The sequence below is a fragment of the Accipiter gentilis genome, chromosome 2 (assembly GCF_929443795.1).
Source record: "Accipiter gentilis chromosome 2, bAccGen1.1, whole genome shotgun sequence".
NCBI lineage: Eukaryota > Metazoa > Chordata > Aves > Accipitriformes > Accipitridae > Astur > Astur gentilis.
The window spans coordinates 46,122,730-46,142,988 of NC_064881.1; the positions used below are offsets into that span (position 1 = coordinate 46,122,730).

The window sequence follows — 20,259 nt, forward strand, 5'->3', positions numbered from 1 at the left end:
ACACTTGGATATAAAACTGTCTGCATTTATTGTCTGTATACTAATTTCATCCTATCAGAATACATCTTTTCCAGGCCACAAGTGAGACAGTGACTCACAGCTTAAGTTTATGAGGTCACAAAATTTACAGAATGAAAAAGAATCTCAATAAAATACAAAATATCAAAACTTATTATTGGTTTTATCATTATCAAAACTTTGTGGTCAGTGCTGGTATACCAGATGAGCTATTAAATGTTTCATTTTCAGATAAGCTAGACTTCAGTTTTAACAGTCTGATTGCCTTGGTATCCCTCCTCAATGGAATCTTCACCATATGGCTGAAAGAATATCTAATTGCTTCAGGAGAGCAGGGTCAATTATGGGTTTCATTTCTGTATACTGTTAATCTTAGCTAACATTACTGAAGTGTAAAGATAAGGTTTTCTAAAAATTCACTCCAAGTCAAGAGGAGGTTTTCCACTCTATGGACTCAGCTATCATTGTGAATATTTTATTGCTGGTTAAATTGCAAATACCAGTGAGAAAATGTTGCTTGTTAACCAAAACAATTCATTATAAACAGAAACTCTAAATTAGCTAACAAAATGCTCTGGGAAATCCAGATCCAAAATTTATCAGCCCCTCCTTTTATCATAATCTGCCCATGAATCATAACCTTGACTCTAAGAGTGAAAAAGTTTAGTTATGGGCAAGCTCAACTTAATGCTCATCATTGTAATCACTTCTTTTCCTCTGCAGGTCTAATTGGCAAGTATTTTATGCATAACAGAGCTGAAAGAAAACAAACAACTCAAAATGATTTATTAGGGGACTTAAATAACCCAAATTTTTGCAAGGCTTACTCCCAAAGGTTCTGATTTCTAAGTAAATGACAAATCACAGTAATAAATAATGCAGCCTGATAGAGGAACTTAAAATTTACTGGCATGAAAACAGATGCAAGTTTCTCAACTAACTGCCAAATATGTAATGTACTACCTATTTCTTCAACCTTTACAAATTTGTGTTTAGCCTATTTTTTTATTTGATTTAAGCCATGCTCTTGAATCAGCTTGTAGACTTAAAAATACAACCAAAAAAAACCCCAAACCAAATAAACAACAAAAAAACACGAACTTTTTTTTATTGTTCCCTTGTCAAAGTGGACATTTTAAAGATTCGGCAACTAGTCTAATCAGAATCAAGAAAGAGAAAGCAATCAAGTCAGAAATTATACGAGTAATATGGAATGTGTTTATGGGTGGCTCCAAGTTTTAGATTGTGATCTTGGAAAATGCTAGATCTTTGCACATGTAATTATAGTGACAGGATAAAGGATTAAACACAGATAAACCAGACAGGACTTCATGCAATGACAGAGAAAAGAATCATGTGAAAAACCCTTTAAAAATACCCCATACTGCCAATGCAACCTGTGCACACAGTAGAACCTTCTTGTGTGCGACACTTGATTGCTGAATTGAATATAACTGCTGAAACATTACACAAAAGAGACTTTTTACAGCCTGCATAGCATTAAAAAAGTATTGCTCCAGCTAACCTGCATAACAAATTATCTTAACTTTACGTTGGGGAAATACCAATTTCATGAAAAATTTGGATTCCCACTTTGTAAAGTATGAAAGAATAGAGCTATCATAGCTGGCAATACTGGTGAGAGAGTATGCAAAAAGTAAGTCAAAATACATTTAAGTAAGTTCAATGACAAAAATTAAGCAGTAGGAAGCACTTGTTGAAACACTGCATGCAAAAAGCTCTTCCTGAGTATCAAGAAAGTACCTTTACTGGTAGACATAATGGCTTCCACCCTCTTTTACACTAAGTCAAAACTTAAGTGTTTCAATATGAAAAGACCAAATGATTTGTTTAAAACCTGACCTTCCAGATTTTCAATTCTTTCGATGTTGTTCAAAGCTACATTTAAATATTCCAGCTTCTTTAGTTTGCCCACATTTTCTGTAACAGAACATAGAGCTGTTATTTCATTTCTCCTCACTGGAAAGGGCATTATCATTTTACTTGCTCACTTTACTTCAAGGAAACAAGAAAGCAGAAAAATAGGAAGGACAAATCAGAATATGTATCAGATTACTGGGTATTAATAATATTAATAAAAAGACAAAAACAAACAAGTTCTCTGAAAACAAAAATTAAATTAAAGAAAAAATAAAAAGAAATAAGGAAGGTTATAATCACATTTTCAATCACAAATCCATAAAACGTGTATATAGTGCAAGACAACTGGCCAAAAAGCATGGTGAAACATTCCATTTGTCATGAAACTCAGAAAGGATCAGGCCATACTTAATCAAGCTTTATAAAATTAGTGGTTTACACTCACTCATATAGAAAAGATTGGCTTCTTTAGTATATATTTAATTTTTAAAGATCCTTTATCTACACGGTTAATATAAGAAACTTCCTGTCCTCCGTTTTTAAAAATGTTGTAAATAAGGATTTATATGGCATCAGTATGAACAATAGAAAGCCACACACACACAAACACCCCCTCCTAGTCTGGAATCTAATCTGTATTATTTTCACCATGAACTATTGAAAATAGGAGCTTCACAACGTGTGGGGTTGTGTCAGAATGGCTAGCATTTCCTCCTTTGAATACAGAAAGGGGGTACAGAGCAAATAGGGTAGCAACGATCTTCATGAGTCCCAAAAATGTCTGAAAAATGCAAATACCACTTGAGACACATATGATACATGGGTCAGAGACCTAAATTTGAGACAACATACATAGTATAACTTGTGTCACAGTTCACCAATTTCTCCCCAATTACCAGATGTTTCAAAGATCTGACTGGAAAACCTATCCAATGAAGTCATAAAGTTTACCTCAAACGCCAATTTACAAGTGGCACTGATTAACTGCTCTACAAACTGTCTCTGCTGACAAAGAAATTCAAGCAGAGGGAGCTTCATCTGACCAACACAGATCATGTCTACAGCTGAGTTAGTTGTCTAGGCTATTCTGTAATCAATAAAGAGAAATAGGTTCTTCAAGTGCAATTTGTCTTATCTTAAATTGGCTGTCTAGAATCAGTGAACTGAATCATGCTCAAAAATATGCCTTTTCTTCATCACTGGTTATAAAGAGAGGCTACAGTAACTGCCTAAAACATAGATGTCTAAAAGTTTGGTGACGTGAATCCTACCATTTAGTTTGCTAAGACCTTGGAGAGATATTTCCTTCATAATTCACAAACAGATGATGAAACTAACTTCTCAGCAAGGACTTACGCAGCTTAGCTTGGCTATTTGTTTTTCTTACAGTGTTTCTGTAATGGCAGTTCCTGTACACATGAAGATGTGAGAGTGACAAGTGTTGAAGCCAATGGTATCTTGTGGGTTTTTTCCACTTATGGAAAAGACCAAGGACTCATCCATATAGTGGATGCTTTACAACTTGCTATCTGATTAGTAGGCAAGTCTGATCTTGAGGGCTGCATAAAGGTTTTCTTTAAGAGAAAAGACACATCCCAATAGAGTCAATATAAACCATTTGGCTATGATATTTTGAAGCATGCCTGGAACTGCTGTGTGCTTCGCATGGACATGTTGGTAATCACTGGGAAGAATTACTTCTCAAATTCAGTACTTTGTAACACAACGCCTATTGGCAACCCTTTTGGTCACTACTTATATAGTGCTTTTTTCTTCTTTTTTTTTTTTTCATTTGTTACTAAGGCATTATCTTGGAAAAGCTGTTACATTATACAAGAATATATGAAGTTGCATACTTTTCCAATTCCTAAAGTTAGATTAAGATTAAAATTGAATGTCTCAAAATGAGAAAAATCTTGTGTCCAGAAAGCAATAATCTGAATGATAATATGATATACCATGCTAACCTAAAGGAGGTATGAGTGTTGACAAAAGAAAGAAACGAAGTTTTGTGCCTTATTAAGGACACAGTAACAGAGAGAAAAATAACTTATTTTAGTCCCATTTTTGATGGGGCAGAGCAGCATAAAGCAGTTTCAAAAACCTTATTGTCTCTGGGAGAAGATTCCTCCACTCTAAGAAATGCAGATGTTATCAGTACAGATACAGTTTCTTGATGAGCCCCTCCACAGAATTTAAAGCTTTTGCCTACAAGTCCTGAGCACAGAATTTCACCCTAAAAATTTAGATTTTTTTTTTTTTCTTCCTCTTAAGGAACTTCAAACTAATATGCTAATATAATTCCTGAGCGCTTCTGACTTTCTGTTCTTCATCTACACTCTGTAGAGTCTAAGCTTTTCCAGCCCAAGGCCTGATGTCGTATCTTCCTGTAGAGTGCCTCAGCAAACATGTGAACCTATATCACAAAACACAGACCATATGAAATTATACTTTCTCCTGTGGTGCAGGAAGACCATTGATACTTTGCTGTAAAAAGTGGTCTTTATGAACAAAAGCAAGTATTTTATCTGAATGAAAACTATTTCAATGTTAACAAAAAATACCATTTGTATAAAAACTGAATTTAGAAATGAGCCTGAAGAGAGCTAGTCCTATGATATCCCAGTCCATCGTATATGCTAAGCTGTCTCTCTGTTTGTCACAAAGACAGGATATTGAAGTTATATCTTGATTTTGGAGATTTTAATCAATAAAAGGTGTTCCACACTCACATTCTAGTGACTAAGTATCTCAGTACTATCTTTTCATTTAAAATTTCTCTTGCAAATTTCTAAGCTTCTTAGAAATTTACTAAAGAGATAGGGAAAGGAAATCTTGTAGGAGCAGATTCACAAAGAACCTTTCTGTAGTTGCTCGCTCTATATTCCCTTAAAGTATATAACACAACAGATATTTTTTCTGATTTTGAAATTACACATGTAAATCCATTTAAAAAGAAACACATCCAGAAAACACTTACCAATTTTTGGAATTAGATTATTCTGAAGATAGAGAATTTTTAAATCTCGACACCATTTGTCGAGATACTCTAGTTTTTCTATTTCCTGCTGATGTAAAGAGATTTCTTCCAGTGAAAAAATTTCACAGTTGTTATGTTCTGCACGTCTTCTAACAAGATCTTCAGTGACTGAAAGAAACGTTAGATGTCATATTTCCCTTTATTCATTTTCTGCCATCTGACTCATGAACTTAGAAAATAATTTAAAATTTTTGTTCCACCATACCAAAGAGATATCCAGTAGGAACACCAACAAAAATAAAATCTGCTAGAAAAGACATCAAGTACTAAGTAACTTCAGCCCACTCTGCCACAGTAAACATAATTGGTGAAACACACTCACATCACCTGTAACATTTAGAAAAAAACATATGAAAACTGCTGAGTCTTCCATAAGAGTGTGATACAACCCTTGCAGAAATTAATCCAGCATCCACTGTTTTCAGGATAGCTCAGGTTGCAGATTGATTCATGCAGACAAGCAATGGAGTGTTTTATGCTCTTTTATTTCCTGATGCCAGATGTTCACATCAAAGGTAGCAGGGGCAGGGAGGGAAAGTAATCTAGCTATGGCGTGTTATCACATTCTTCCGCCAGCACAGCGCGCACAGAAATAAGCAGGATAAATGTTGAAAGTGGGCAGAAATTTTTTACTTTTTTCATGCTTGAGGCAAAGCCATAACTAATTCATGCTTATAAATGTTTATGTTAGAATGAAATTTAATCCTGGGTATTCCAGTGATGAGTGGCGTTTCTCAGGGGTTGATATTGGGACCGGCGCTATTTAACATCTTTGTTGGTGACATGGACAGTGGGGTTGAGTGCACCCTCAGCAAGTTTGCCGATGACACCAAGCTGAGTGGTGCAGTTGACACACTGGGGGGAAGGGATGCCATCCAGAGGGACCTCGACAGGCTTAAGAGGTGGGCCCATGCAAACCTCATGAAGTTCAACAAGGCCAAGGGCAAGGTCCTGCACATGGGTCAGGGCAATCCCAAGCACAGTTACAGGCTGGGCAGAGAATGGATTTAGAGCAGCCCTAAGGACAAGGACTTGGGGGTACCAGTGCATGAAAAACTGGACATGAATCAGCAATGTGTGCTCGCAGCCCAGAAAGCCAACTGTGTCCTGGGCTGCATCAAAAGAAGCGTGACCAGCAGGTTGAGGGAGGTGATTCTCCCCCTCTGCTCTGCTCTCATGAGACCCTACCTGGAGGACTGTGTTCAGCTCTGGGTACCCCAACATAAGAAGGACATGGGCCTGCTGGAGTGAGTCCAGAGGAGGGCCACAAAGATGATCAGAGGGCTGGAGCACCTCTCCTATGAAGACTGGCTGAGAGAGTTGAGGTTGTTCAGCCTGGAGAAGAGAAGGCTCTGGGGAGACCTTATAGCATCCTCCCAGTACTTAAAGGAGGCCTACAAGAAAGCCAGAGAGGGACTTTTTGCAAGGGCATATAGAGATAGGACAAGGGGTAATGGCTTTAAACTGAAAGAGAGTAGGTTTAGACTAGATGTAAGGAAGAAGTTCTTCACTATGAGGATGGTGAGGCACTGGAACAGGTTTCCCAGAGAGGTTGTGGATGCCCCATCCCTGGAAGTGTTCAAGGCCAGGTTGGATGGGGCTTTGAGCAACCTGGTCTGGTGGAAGGTGTCCCTGCCCATGGCAGGGGGGTTGGAACTAGATGATCTTTAAGGTCCCTTCCAACCCAAAACATTCTATGATTCTATGATTCTTAGGCACTACTAGCTCATTAGCAGCCAGCAAAGGAGTTTCAGTGGCCGAAAAACACGAGACCTGGGTTCAGAGTTATCACACAGTAATATTTAATGCCAGGCAATCTTTCAAACAGTGAAAAGACTCTGTGTAATGAAGGTAAACAAATTCTATGAGAACTGGTGCGCACTCTTGAGCTAGATGTTATTACTTTGGTTCCAGCCCACTACACCAAAAAGCACTAGCATTTTCCTCTCCTTGACAAGCAGTGAACTATAGTGATGTCCTGATTAAAAAACTAGGGTTTTATCAAATTAGCATAGGTATTTTCATCATTGCTAATGCCAAAAAAAGACTAGCAAGCCTTTCAAAAAGACTCTGAAGAAAAATAAGTAAAAAGAAAAAACATACAGAGATCTATGAAAACAAATTGTTCCTACCATGCACTATTTAAAAGTATTCTTTCATCATTTCTTTGTCTCAGGGAGGTTTTGTGAAATCATCCAGTTTTATTAGTGGTCCTGGAACACACATTCACACGTACTGGTCTGCTACAAGCTGGGTAAACTACGTACCAATACAGCCCAAACTCGTGTGTGTCAGTGCAGCTCCTCTATCTACAGCTTTTGGGAACGGGGTGAAACTGGTTTTGCTTATATTACATTATTTACAGATGACCAGGGTTAAATCTCCCTTCTGTTCAACTGTTTTATCTGACATGATTTACATAATTATATAATGGTAATACTGATATTGCTGTAAGAGGGGATCCTGTCTGCATGTGAAGCATATTGGAAAGGTAAGTGTCTTTTAGGCATGTTGGGCAGGTTTGCTGCATCTAAAAAAACACCTTCCCTTCAACAGCCCATTGATTAAACCTGATTAAATTAATACAGAAAAGAGAAAAAAAGGGCAATAATCATGACTAAATATTTTAGTCTTCACAGAAAATATGAAAAACACACTGGCATTTCTAGTAAGTTACTTGGCAAATCTGCTGGAAACTAAAAAAAAAAAAAAAAAAAAAGAAAAGGCCTGCTTATTAATGTGTTTGGTGGCAGATCTTTCAGCGCCAGTATTTCCAGTGCAAACAGGTATTTTTGAGCAAGAAAACAATATTCCACAATCTACATACTTACACATTGGAGACAATGTTTTGCTCTGTACCCTTTATACAAAAAGAAGTCATACAAACTATTCCTGACAGAATTTTATTACACTCAGGTTTCCCTTTACTGACAAAAAGAAAATGGAAGTGATTGTTGCAGTGATTATGCAAAAATTTCCACTTTCATTACCAGATGGTTTGCAAAGCAGAGAAAATTATTCACAGTACAAACTACATTAGACCTTTAGAGACCTATTTTGGGGACCTGGTGTAGGGAAGTGAGTGAATATTTGACATTTTATATGCTATCTAGTTCATTTAAAAGGAACGAGGGAAACAAACTTGCAAGAGAAAACAATGAATTTTAAATAAAAGTTTTCCAGGACATTGACAAAACACACTCCAATGTTACTTTTCACTGAGAAGTTCATTAACCAGATTATCTGATGTTGTGCACAGTAACAGGAGAATGGACCAGTGACCTGAGAGATCACAGCTACTCCCATGTTCCCGTGAACACAGGAGAAAATAAGGGATGGAATCAATCAACTGGAGATAATAGATCATGAAGATCTAACAGCTGGGCTTCCAAAAATTACACATTTTACTCAAAAAGGAGCAGATACGAAGGAAAGCATTAAAGAAATGGAAAGAATAAGCAGGTAGACAGCTGCAGGTATATCACAAAACAGTGGGGGAACCTGCATTTCAGAGAAGTATTCAACCATTATTTTAAGACTCAAATTCATACCATGCTGTTCAGGAGATGAAGCCATTCTCCTTCAGGCAGTGCCTGCTCAAAGCAGGCACCTGCCAGCTTCATGCAGAGAGAAGGAGTTATTTTCCAAAGCATTATTTTAGCCCAGCAAGGGACCGGCAGTCCAGTGACAGTATACAATCAAAACAGATTATAGGGAAAATCACAGATAAAGGGAATTCCTCAGTAGCTTTTTTCTTGAGTGATAGGTATGAGCGCTCAGTCTTTTATGTCATACCACTTCACTTCTAAAAGATTATGGATTCATAAGTAATAGTATGGTGTATTTTAACCTCATTCAGGGGGGGTTTTACATCTCTAATAAAGCATCTGCATTGGCTACTTCTACCTAAAAAAAATAAACGATCATGTGGTGTTGAAAATGTATAACTACAGGGAAAGGACAGCACTGACAGCTCTAGGCCCAGACACAAGTCATCCCATCACACACCTCCCCACACACGGAGGGGTCCCCGCCTGGGCCACGCCACTGCTGGGCCTCTCGGGGGCTGTTTTGGGAGGCAAGCGCGCCCCTGTGCTGTGCTTGGTGAAATAAAATGGGGTGTTATTACCAGGGAAGAGGGAAACCAGATTATCCAGCCAGGTGAGGAGAGCAAGGAAGGCGGAAGGGGAGAGGGGCTGCGAAGGGGCGTGGGAGTGGCGGAGAAGGGGGGCAAGTGTGGGGAGGGGGAACGTGGTGCCCAAGGAGCGGGGCACGTCCTGGAGAGGAGGGAAAGGGCCCCGGCGAGGGGAGGAAAGCGGCTCTCAGCGACACTCACTCCGCACCATGGCCGCCCTCCGCTTCCCGCCGCCGCCATTACAGGACGCCGCCGCGCTGCCGTGGCAACGGGGCCGGGCGGGGCGGCCGCTGCGGCGGCTCCGGGCGCTGCTGTGGGCCGGCTCCGCTCCCGCCGCGGCTTCGCCGTCAGGCGTTCGGTCAGGTTTTGTGCTTTTTGTGTACCCGTTTTGACGCGTCCTTATGCCAGAGCAGCCAGAAGCGCTTGTGTGCCTGGCCAAGCAGCAAAATGGCTTTTGTATAATCCAGAAGTAAGTTTTCTGTTACTGCGGCTGCTCCTGACCCCTTTCTTTGGCTGGTCAGTCATATCTGAAATGCTTCTTCCTCAGGCATATGTCTTCCGTCTGTCCTTCGTATGATAGTTTTGTCCTCCTCCTGCATATTCATCAACTAGTTTGCCTAATGCATTTTGGGCTGGAAGCATGTTTTCCGTTGTCTATGGAAGCGGCCTGTTCCTGTGATTCATAGACTCATAGAATCATTTAGATTGGAAAAGACCTTTAAGATCAAGTCCAAATGTTAACCTAGCACTGCCAAGTCCACCACTAAACCACATCCCTAAGCACCACACCTACAGGTTTTTTACACACCTCCAGCGATGGTGACTCCACCACTTCCCTGGGCAGCCTGTTCCAATGCTTGACAACCCTTTTGGTGAAGAAATTTTTCCTAATATCCAACCTAAACCTCCCTTGCTGCAACTTGAGGCCATTTCCTCTTGTCCTATCTCCAGCCACCTGACAGAATAGACCAGCACCCACCTCACTACGTAGTTGTAGAGAGCGATAAGGTCTCCCCTCAGCCTCCTTTTCTCCAGACTAAACAGCCCCAGTTCCCTCATCTGCTCCTCATAAGACTTGTTCTCTAGACCCTTCATCAGCTTGGTTGCCCTTCTCTGGACACACTCCAGCACCTCCATGTCTTTCCTGTAGTGAGGGGCCCAAAACTGAACACAGGACTCGAGGTGCGGCCTCACCAGTGCCCAGTACAGGGGAACAACCACCTCCCTGCTCCTGCTGGCCACACCATTTCTGATACAAGCCAGGATGCTGTTGGCTCACATTTAGCCGTCTGTCGACCATCACCCTCTCGTCCTTTCGAGGACATTTCCTCATAGAGAATGCTCCTGTCCTCCACCTTTCGCCTGGGAGATTCTCCCAGCAGGTCACCTCATCAAAATACCTCTTACCACTATATTTAACTCCTAGATCACGTCAAACAGTAGCCTGAAATTTGTTGTGCTGTGAACATGGATATTATGCCCTCCTGCACGTTCTCTGGACTCTTTCCTGCCATTACCGTACTATAACTTCACCCTCAGTGAAGTTACATTCTAACAAAGCTCATAAGAGTTATGTCTGGAGGCCTCAGGCAGCGGCTCAGACAGCTACAGAAATTCTCATGTCTGACATTTTCTATTTTGCAGTTAATATAATGATGTAGCATTGCTTCACATACTTAACTAAACAGGTTCTCAACAAGCAAAGTTATGGCACACTAAACCTCAAAGAAACTGGATGGGACTACACGTTTCAAGACATCACTAATGAGCTTTATGGAGTCCATCTAATCCTGACCTGCTGACCACCAGTTTGAGTTCAGAGTGATTCAGCAGTGGAGAAGTAGTCCAACATAGTGTAAATTTGATCACATGATAATGAAGCTGGGGGTTTTTTCATACTTAGATTTAAACTCTTATTTTCTTCCTTGTAAGTTATGTACCCTGTTCATTGCCATGCCATGCCTTGACCACAACCTTGTAACAGACCTCATCAATGACTCCAAAACTTCAGTTACAGAACACGAACTGGCACAATTGTCACCAGATCAAAGCGGAAACATTAGGAAAGTCAGTATGTATGTAATACCTCTTTGCTAACACAGGTCTTCATTGAACTAAAGGTCTAATCGAACCTAAAGGTCATCTTCTGCTAACAGGAAATTCACATATAAGTTTAAATAAGACTGTAGGATTTTTTTTTAAATGACCAAATTAATTTATTAAGTAATTTACCTCTGTTGTAATACATGGAACTCCCCACGGCCACTCTGCAACTTTCTAATTGTATTGTTATTTAGAGGACAGGAGAAAGGAGGTGTCATTGAGTTAAAGCCACTAGGTTTTGTGGAGATAATGAGGCACAAAGGAGCAGAATTAGCTAATGCACTTTAGTTTAACTCCCTAGTACTTGTCCTGGTCTGTTTGACTGGGTAAGTAATAAATCCACACTGACGACAGGGATGTTCACGCAGCTGGTTGGACGGCACCACTGTGTGGCCCAAGGCCACTCCACAGAGCCACAGAGATTAAAGAAGGGATGCGGGCAAGACCTTCCGCTGCCTAACCATTTATTTCATATTAAGTTGCAGGCCCCATCAAATAATGACTTTTATAGCTGCACCTTTTCCTAGGACTATTAATTTTTTTACTTCAAAGCATAGTTCATAATCAAGTAATCAATTTCAAGAAGAAAAAAACCAATCGTGTTCTTGTTGTGTCCAGTATTTTAAATGCTATGCAAGTCTACATTGTCTTGCACAGAAATACTTATATTATTTTGTTATGTGAAAAACTTGAGGGTTTTCCATCCATTTTGCAGAGATTCTATATGATCAATCTGACGAAAGAAAAATAAAATCTGTAATTAATTAAACTTCCATATACTAAGGTGTGGTGGCTTGACCTTGGCTAGCTGCCAGGTGCCCACCCAGCCGCTCTCTCACTCCCCCTCCTCAACAGGACGGGGGGGGAAATACAACAAAAAGCTTATAGGTCAAGATAAGGACAGGGAGATCATTCACCAATTGACGTCACAGGCAAAACAGACTCAACTTGGGGAAATTAATTTAATTTATTGCCAATTAAACAGAATAGGATAATGAGAAATAAGACCAAACCTCAAAACACCTTCTCTCCACCCCTCCCTTCTTCCCAGGCTCAACTTCACTCCGAAGTCTTGTGCCTGTATGTCTTGATTTAAACTACAGTTTGTTATATTTGTAGGCTCTGATTTGCCAAATTTAGTTAAGCTGTAGGACTACTTGTTTGAGCAGGTAACTTCTCACCTGTGATGAGCATAAAAGAGGTATTCTCTGTATACCAGTGACTGAAAAGATCTCAGAGTGTATTTGTCTTCCTCTTGTGAAGGGAGGGCTTTGTTTATGAGTCAGGGCTAAACTATTCAGGAAGTCAGAAAGCAGTACTTTGGAGCATGCATTTGCAACATACTAGTCCTAACCTGGTGGCCTAGCACACATGGGGCAACGCTAGATGTTGAAGTGGGATAATCACACTGGTTTTTCATCCTTCTTAAAACTGCAGGCTCTTTGGAATGAGGCTTATAATCCATGGCCTTGATTGTATTGGGAATAATGGCATAGTGACAAAGTGTATCATACCATCCTTGAGTACCCAAGGTGTTATGCTAATACCCTTGGACGCTCAAAATCTCAGACTATCATTGCAATGCGGCTCTCCAGGTTGTGCCTTGTTGTTTCTAACTTCCAATATACTCAATTCAAAGGCTAAGAGGTCTGCCGGATTGTCTTGTTGCCCTTGGGATACATTGAATTCCTGAACCCTGACACAGTTTCAAAAACAAACAACATCCTTTTGAGCTTCACTTTCACCATGTAAAAATTCAGATAAGCCCAAATGTTTTTATTCTTACCAGATTTTTAGTTTTTACACACTTAGAAGAATTTTCTGCTGTGTAAAAAGCGAAAGAACGATAATTCATAAATCCAGCACATACACACATGCTTGCAGCATGGAGGCCTATGTGTGAGCTGTTCTTACAATATGCTTCGTGCAAGAAAATGTTTGCAGCCTTTACAACAGCAACACAATATACATATACAAAATTTGATGTAACCTGCAGGTACAGTGTTGTACAACTTCTCAAGAGACTTTTTCATTAATTTATTTTCAAATGCAATTCTAAATTTTATAGATATATACACATTGACCTTATTGTGTTCATTATTTTCATGCAGTTATTTTTCAGTCAAATTATGTACTAAGAGCTTCAAGCAGCACAAACCCGAATTCTTAGAATGAAGCAATCAGTGTACATGACAGAGATAATGTAATAAGCCACATTACAAACAGGAGAAAGGAGTTGAGAAAGAAGAAAAAGGGTCCCATCTGGAATGCATTCCCTGAAGATAATCACTTTACTGCTTTAATACACTGTGAGTTTATTTGTTAAATGTGTAAAACAATGCAATATAAAATTTATTTCTATGTCATGACAAAAATAAGATTTATAGCATTATTATTACAGTGCATCAGAAGTATTTTGAATATGTGTTCACTCCATCAGTATATACTCAGGTAAGGTGCTACAGCCCTAGCAATTTGATGTCCATGGACAAATCTTAGCTGTTAAAATGCTGCAGGTCAGAGTCTTAGCTGGTGGAAATCAGCTGATTGATACCCACTCAGAGTCTGAACCTATGTCTTTCTATTTATTTCCTGTTAAATTGTTATTATTGGTTTTGTTGTTGTTGTTACTATCATTATTATCATTATTATTAAATTCTGCAGTGGCAACAGTTACTTAGTAACTGTAACAAAATAAGGCTTTCATGTTCACTCCAAAGTACCAATAAATCCTCTCCAACAAGGAGGACATAAGCTCACCAATAACAAATTCATTGGAATATATGTAATTCCCAATAATCAGCTTCATTTTCGGCAACACCCTCAAATACAGGAAGACATGCAAACAGGAACAACTTTACTGATATGTAAATGCCAGGGATAATTGGGGGGAGGGTGGGGGGGCGGGGAAGCAGCATGAAAAACTGTACATAAGGTATAATATAAAATATTAAAATACAAGGAGTTTTGCTCAGCGTATATTAAAATACACAAAGATGTTTACAAAACACTGCAGCTAATTTACAAAAAAATACACCAAGTAGGAGATTCTGCAGAACTGGACTAATTGACCACACCTGTGTTCTGTACCAGTGTGGTTTACTCCATATCATTGAACTAAAAAATGTTCATCTTTTATGGTTTGACTTCTATGAGTAATGCTTTCAGGATAAATACAAAACAGACTTACTCTCAGACTAGGAACATTATAAGCTAAGGGATGCCATAAATATTATTGTCATGCTTACTACTGTTCCTTTCAACATGAACATTCACACTATTAAGCATTATGTGATATATTCTCAAGAATGACCCTGAAATTCAGCTGAACACAGCAAGAAATAAGAGAGTATAAGACAAGGTGTAATGATTAAAAAAATATATTAACAAAAGGTATGAGATAATGCACAGGGGCTTATAAATCTGTACCTCGAAATTATTCTTTGAGTCTTTTTTTCTAAATAAGATGCTATATTAAAATGGAGTAAGAGTTTAATCACTGGGGACAGTGATTCTGTTGTCCTCTCTGTAGATGTGTCAGTTAATCATTAATCAACAAGTGGTTTTACTTTGCTACAGTTACATTTCACAATTATCCTAGGCTTGACACTCTAGTTAACAGAAGCTGCAAAGGCTAATTACCTCTGAATGTCTGGATTTAAACATTTAGGTTAGAATGTGTTTTCTTCAGTATTTCATCAGACAGATTCTGACTTCAATTTTTCATCCAACAGAATCGAACATACTATTGTGCCTCTTTTCAGACAAACAATACAAGGTTTGCTTTTATGTCCATTGGAATATATGGAAGGCAACTGCCAAAGCCAACCAGTCTGGTACCTGAATAGAACTTTGTTAATTCAACATTAATGAATATCACAGAAGGCAGATCTTAACAGATCCCAAGCATCTTATTTTTAGCCCTTGAACTCCAAATGTCAAACTGTCCCAGAACTTCCCCCTCTCCAGATCCGAACAATTCTAATTTACAATTATATTTATTCAGACAGTTGGTATTTAGTCTCAGTTATCGCCATAGAAGCAGAATTATTTAATGCTGACAAAATTATTCAAGTGTATTAGCTACAAGTATATATGAGGATGAGTATTATAACTACTACTATAGTTACATAATACATCAATTTTTATGAAGAAGAACGTTCTATTGTCACCATTTATTGAAACTATAAAACCTGGTCTTGTTAGATCAGATGGTCTGTCTTCATCCACAGTCAATTTAATGCACTGGGAAAAAGTAAATTTTTATGCAAAATTGGGAATTTGGGCGACATTTCCGTCTTTGAGCTCTTAATGCTGAGCTATTGATGCTTATCTTCAAAATACAACCAGCATATGTTTACCCTTTGAAAGAGAAATGCACATTTTAACTTAATTTCAAGTACCCTTTTCCTCATTGCACCACTTGTTAGGATTTTTGAAGCTAGAAATACAGCTATAACCTGCTTGAGCTTAGCTTAGATGCAGAGTTGGACAGACAGTGGTGTTTCAGTTTTGTTGATTCTTTCTTCCACCAGAACCTTTCATTTGTGCGCTTTTGCTGCAGTTTTCAAATCCCTGTCATTATGCCTACCAGCCTGATTGTACTCCATCTGCAGACCTAGCTCATCCACAGGCAGCATTTCATGTCTGATTTACCAGCTGGGGCTGTGCTAGCATTGCTTTTAGCAACACCAGGGGACAAGCAGAATAGACGCAGCAGTAGTTATAGAATGATTTGGTGGGCAATACCATCCTCACACATTATCATCATTTTGTTGCATGGGAAGATGAAATCCATGTTGTCCTAGCTAAACTGGCATACAGGGAGATATTTTAAGAAGCAGATTATTAAAAGCTTGGAGTCACAAGATAACAGTTTGTGGTTACCCACAGGTTTTTATGTGTAGTTTAGTCTCTGTTGTAGCAAAGATCCAAGCTGAAAAATAGGGCTCACTGTTTCCAAAGTGAAGTTAATACCTGCAGGTCTTGTACTTTTGTACATGAATCCAGGTACTTCAGATTCATTGCTGCTTCTCCACATCCTGATTCCTGGTTTTCTGAAGAGTGCTTCCCTTCCAGTAATATTTCTGTCTTTGTTTTTTCTCTTTTCTTAATGCTTAGCATAAAGGCCAAAAGGCAGTGCACACAAGTGATACAGTAAAGCTTCTGAAATACATTGCCACAAATACTCAGCCCCTATCCACATCCATTATCTTTGACAGCATGTTGTTACAAGAAATTAATATCTAAAGTATGGGAAGACATTGAGTTTTTTATAAAAAACTGATTTAGTGGGGATTACAAGACACTTTTTACCATCAGTTTGTTATCAAAATGCTTGTAGGACTCCATGCCTACATAGGACCTCATTGACAGACTAGAGGTACAGCAATTGTTTCACACAACTGCTTTCAGATAGTCACCAATAAGTATGGCCTCACTCACAGTTTGACCAGAATAAAAATAAAGCTAAAATTAATTGTATTTTGAAGGAAGAATACTAACACTGCTGTTATTTTTTTCCACAGGTGCATGTGTCATGATGGCCATAAGGAGGTATCCAGTAGTTTGATGCTGAAGAGCTGAGGAAAACAAATTTGAGGAGGAGGAAAAATGAAAACTCATTTTGAAATACACAGAAGTAACTACTCTGCTTTTAAGTTTCTATGAAAGGCAGGAGAGAAGCTTGTTTTGAAATGCTGGAGGTCCTGCCTCGCAGTAACCTGTGCCAGTCTGTATTTGGTTTATTTCTGCTAGGCAACAAGTCCCAAGTTCTCCACTCCATCCTGTAGTAGCTGCTTTGGTGAATATTGATAGTGGCTTTCAAAATCAGAGTCAGCTTTTAAGCTCTGGTGTGGCAGCCCTTACATAAACAGTTCCACTGACTTAAGTGCCATACCTAGTGTCCACTGCTTAGCACACTGGATGAGTAAGATGTATTTTTCATCATAGGCTTTAGTTAAGTCTGCAAAGTGATCAAATGCCTGCATACCATTCTAAAATGCTTTGTTCTCAGGATGAACATCCTCTTTCTGAGAGCTGACTGAAAGCTTTTCTAGGTTGCATCTGCAGCTAGGTGCAGGTGCCTTCAGATCTCAGAAGCTGAACTATACTCATCCAGCGATCTGATGAACAAGGCTGTTTCATTCATGCTATAAGGAACACAAACCTGGGCACAGCTCCACTTAGTTCCTTCTTTTAATTTTTATCTTTTCAAAGTAAAGAGATAAAGGAAATAATGGAACCAGAACTGGGATGGCCAGCTCCAAGTACAAATAAATCAGTGCTCTGGTTTTAAGGTTCTGAGCTGCACCAAGACTTAGAAATCCTTGATAAACAGAAACTAGAGGCTTAGGATAAGGCTTGACTGAAAAAGAATAGGGAAAAGGAGAATCTGTGTTTTCCACGTATTCTGGACTGATACGTATTGATGCTGCTTCACTCCTTCAGTGGAATGGTACCAAGTTAGAGCAGTAGAGCACCTGGCGCTACTATTCAGTTTAAACTTGGAAGAAGAAAGAATTGCTTTGCCCATTACTGAAAAACATGTTTTCTCTGGGCTGAAGCTCAGCAGCTGTTTAACAGCTTACACTATTTAGCAACTGTTGTCAAACAATAAAATAATATTTGATCCAAATAAAATGAAAAAGGAATTTTAGACAACAAAGTGGAGTAATTGGCAGTGGAAACTGGCAAGGGTACCGCAGCTAAACCTTATTTTAATGAAAAGTCCAGGGAACCTTTCTGGTATGCTTGAACCCTGTTTTGTAATAGGGCTCACCCCAAAATGTAAGGAATTCTTTCTAAACTTAGACATATACTCACCAATTATTCTTTCTTTCCAACTATTTCCTGGGGGAAAAGAAAAAAAAGCATACATTTTTGTATGTCTTGATTTAAACTACAGTTTGTTATATTTGTAGGCTCTGATTTGCCAAATTTAGTTAAGCTGTAGGACTACTTGTTTGAGCAGGTAACTTCTCACCTGTGATGAGCATAAAAGAGGTATTCTCTGTATACCAGTGACTGAAAAGATCTCAGAGTGTATTTGTCTTCCTCTTGTGAAGGGAGGGCTTTGTTTATGAGTCAGGGCTAAACTATTCAGGAAGTCAGAAAGCAGTACTTTGGAGCATGCATTTGCAACATACTAGTCCTAACCTGGTGGCCTTGATTTTATTGGGAATAATGGCATAGTGACAAAGTGTATCATACCATCCTTGAGTACCCAAGGTGTTGTGCTAAGACCCTTGGACGCTCAAAATCTCAGACTATCATTGCAATGCGGCTCTCCAGGTTGTGCCTTGTTGTTTCTAACTTCCAATATACTCAATTCAAAGGCTAAGAGGTCTGCCGGATTGTCTTGTTGCCCTTGGGATACATTGAACTCCTGAACCCTGACACAGTTTCAGAACAAACAGTATCCTTTTGAGCTTCACTTTCACTACATAAAATTCAGATAAGTCCAAATGTTTTTATTCTTAGCAGATTTTTAGTTTTTACACACTTAGAAGAATTTTCTGCTGTGTAAAAAGCGAAAGAACGATAATTCATAAATCCAGCACATACACACATGCTTGCAGCATGGAGGCCTATGTATAAGCTTGCTCTAAAGAGATAATTTGACCTTCTATGTCTTTTTCTCCATAAGGATTTAGAAGCTACAACTCTGTGCAAAACTTTGAAATAAAGCAATCTGAAACAGCAACATCAGCACCTTAAATCAACTCCTCAGACTGATTTAATACTTCTTTCCAACACATTTATCAGACTACAGTACAAGCGAAAGGCAAAGTTCTGTCCTGAACCTAACAGTGCATTGGGTTAGTGGGGCCAAGTCATATCAATTCTGTAGTCCTTGGAAGGTGGTGGTGTGGCTAGCAGCATAGTTAGATGTTTTTATGTTTTCCAGTCAAAAATAAAGGCTTGGTTTGGTGGCCTCAGAGTGGACTTCAGTGCAAGGCTTAAAAGCACACCTCTGGTTTCATAATAAGTTACTCCTTGCTCTGTCTCTGCATCTTCATTCTATAACATATTAGGTTTATCTTCCTTTTCTGCTAACAAATAGGTGTTACAATATATATATTGCACATTATGAAAAGGCAGATTTTCAAAATAAAGAGAAAGTTTCTATGCATACAGATCAGTAACAGGAAAAGCCAAATCCTCCATCAATAACATCAGATCATGCCTTCTATCTTTTGGCATGAAAACAAGAGAAGGAATCTCTCCTTCCTTTTCTTAATATAAAATTTCTAAATTCTTCTATTCATCACATGACACTGGAGCCACTTACCAAAACGTAGTTGTTTTGAAAGATGTGTCAAGACTGAAGAAAAATGACACAGCAGCATCTTGGGACAAAAGAACTGTGAAATTTAAATGCAAAATCCTGTAACTGATTGAATGTTACATTCTGTCCCCATATGCCCACACACTGCTCTTATCAGCATCAATAAGAGCTGTGGATGTACATCCAAGGATGGATTTTTGTCCTTAGATGTGACTTAGTAAAATATTGTGTGTTGAGTATAAAGGAAGTCTGTACTTACAAACTAAAATTATCAGCAACAAAGTGGCAGACAATCCTCCCAGAAAATATCTGAGAACATAACAATAGCCGTAAAGGTTAGAAAAAAACAAGGGATGCATATTGGGTTGACAGAAGTGAAGCCTGGGTGGGAGGAGGAGAGAAGGTTCTTGCAGATGAACCTTCTGAACTCTGGTAGATGAACTGCAATTTGAACCATTAAATTACTTAAACTATTGAGGATAATGTCCCAGAAAGACCTCAGCATTCCCAGACTGAGAGAAACACCAATATTGGTCACTTAGAAAGACATGGATCCATTTGGATTCTTCTCAGCCTTTCAAAACCCCTGTCCAAGCACACTTGACAAAGTAGTTTTCATATCTGTGTACGTATTTCTTATTTTTGTGCATATCTATATAGCACATATATTTGTCTGCATCGACTAAAATATGAAAATATATTTTCACAGTAAGATAGATCTAACTTTGAAAATGGGACCCTTAGTTTATGTTTTATTCATCAGTTGAAATGGAGTAAGCATTAATATCAGAA

The 20,259-nt window shown here is 38.8% G+C and overlaps 1 protein-coding gene across 1 annotated transcript in view; it reads right to left on the bottom strand.

Annotated features, from left to right (window-relative positions):
- The window catches only part of LOC126048736 (dynein axonemal assembly factor 11-like), a 56,607-nt gene that overhangs the window by 29,563 nt on the left and 6,785 nt on the right, over positions 1-20,259 (bottom strand). The window contains exons 6-7 of the mRNA XM_049824084.1: positions 4,880-5,047; positions 1,882-1,959 (exon numbers count right to left, since the gene is read on the bottom strand). Of these exons, the coding sequence (XP_049680041.1) occupies positions 1,882-1,959; positions 4,880-5,047 (246 nt within the window). The remainder of the gene's footprint in view (positions 1-1,881; positions 1,960-4,879; positions 5,048-20,259) is intronic.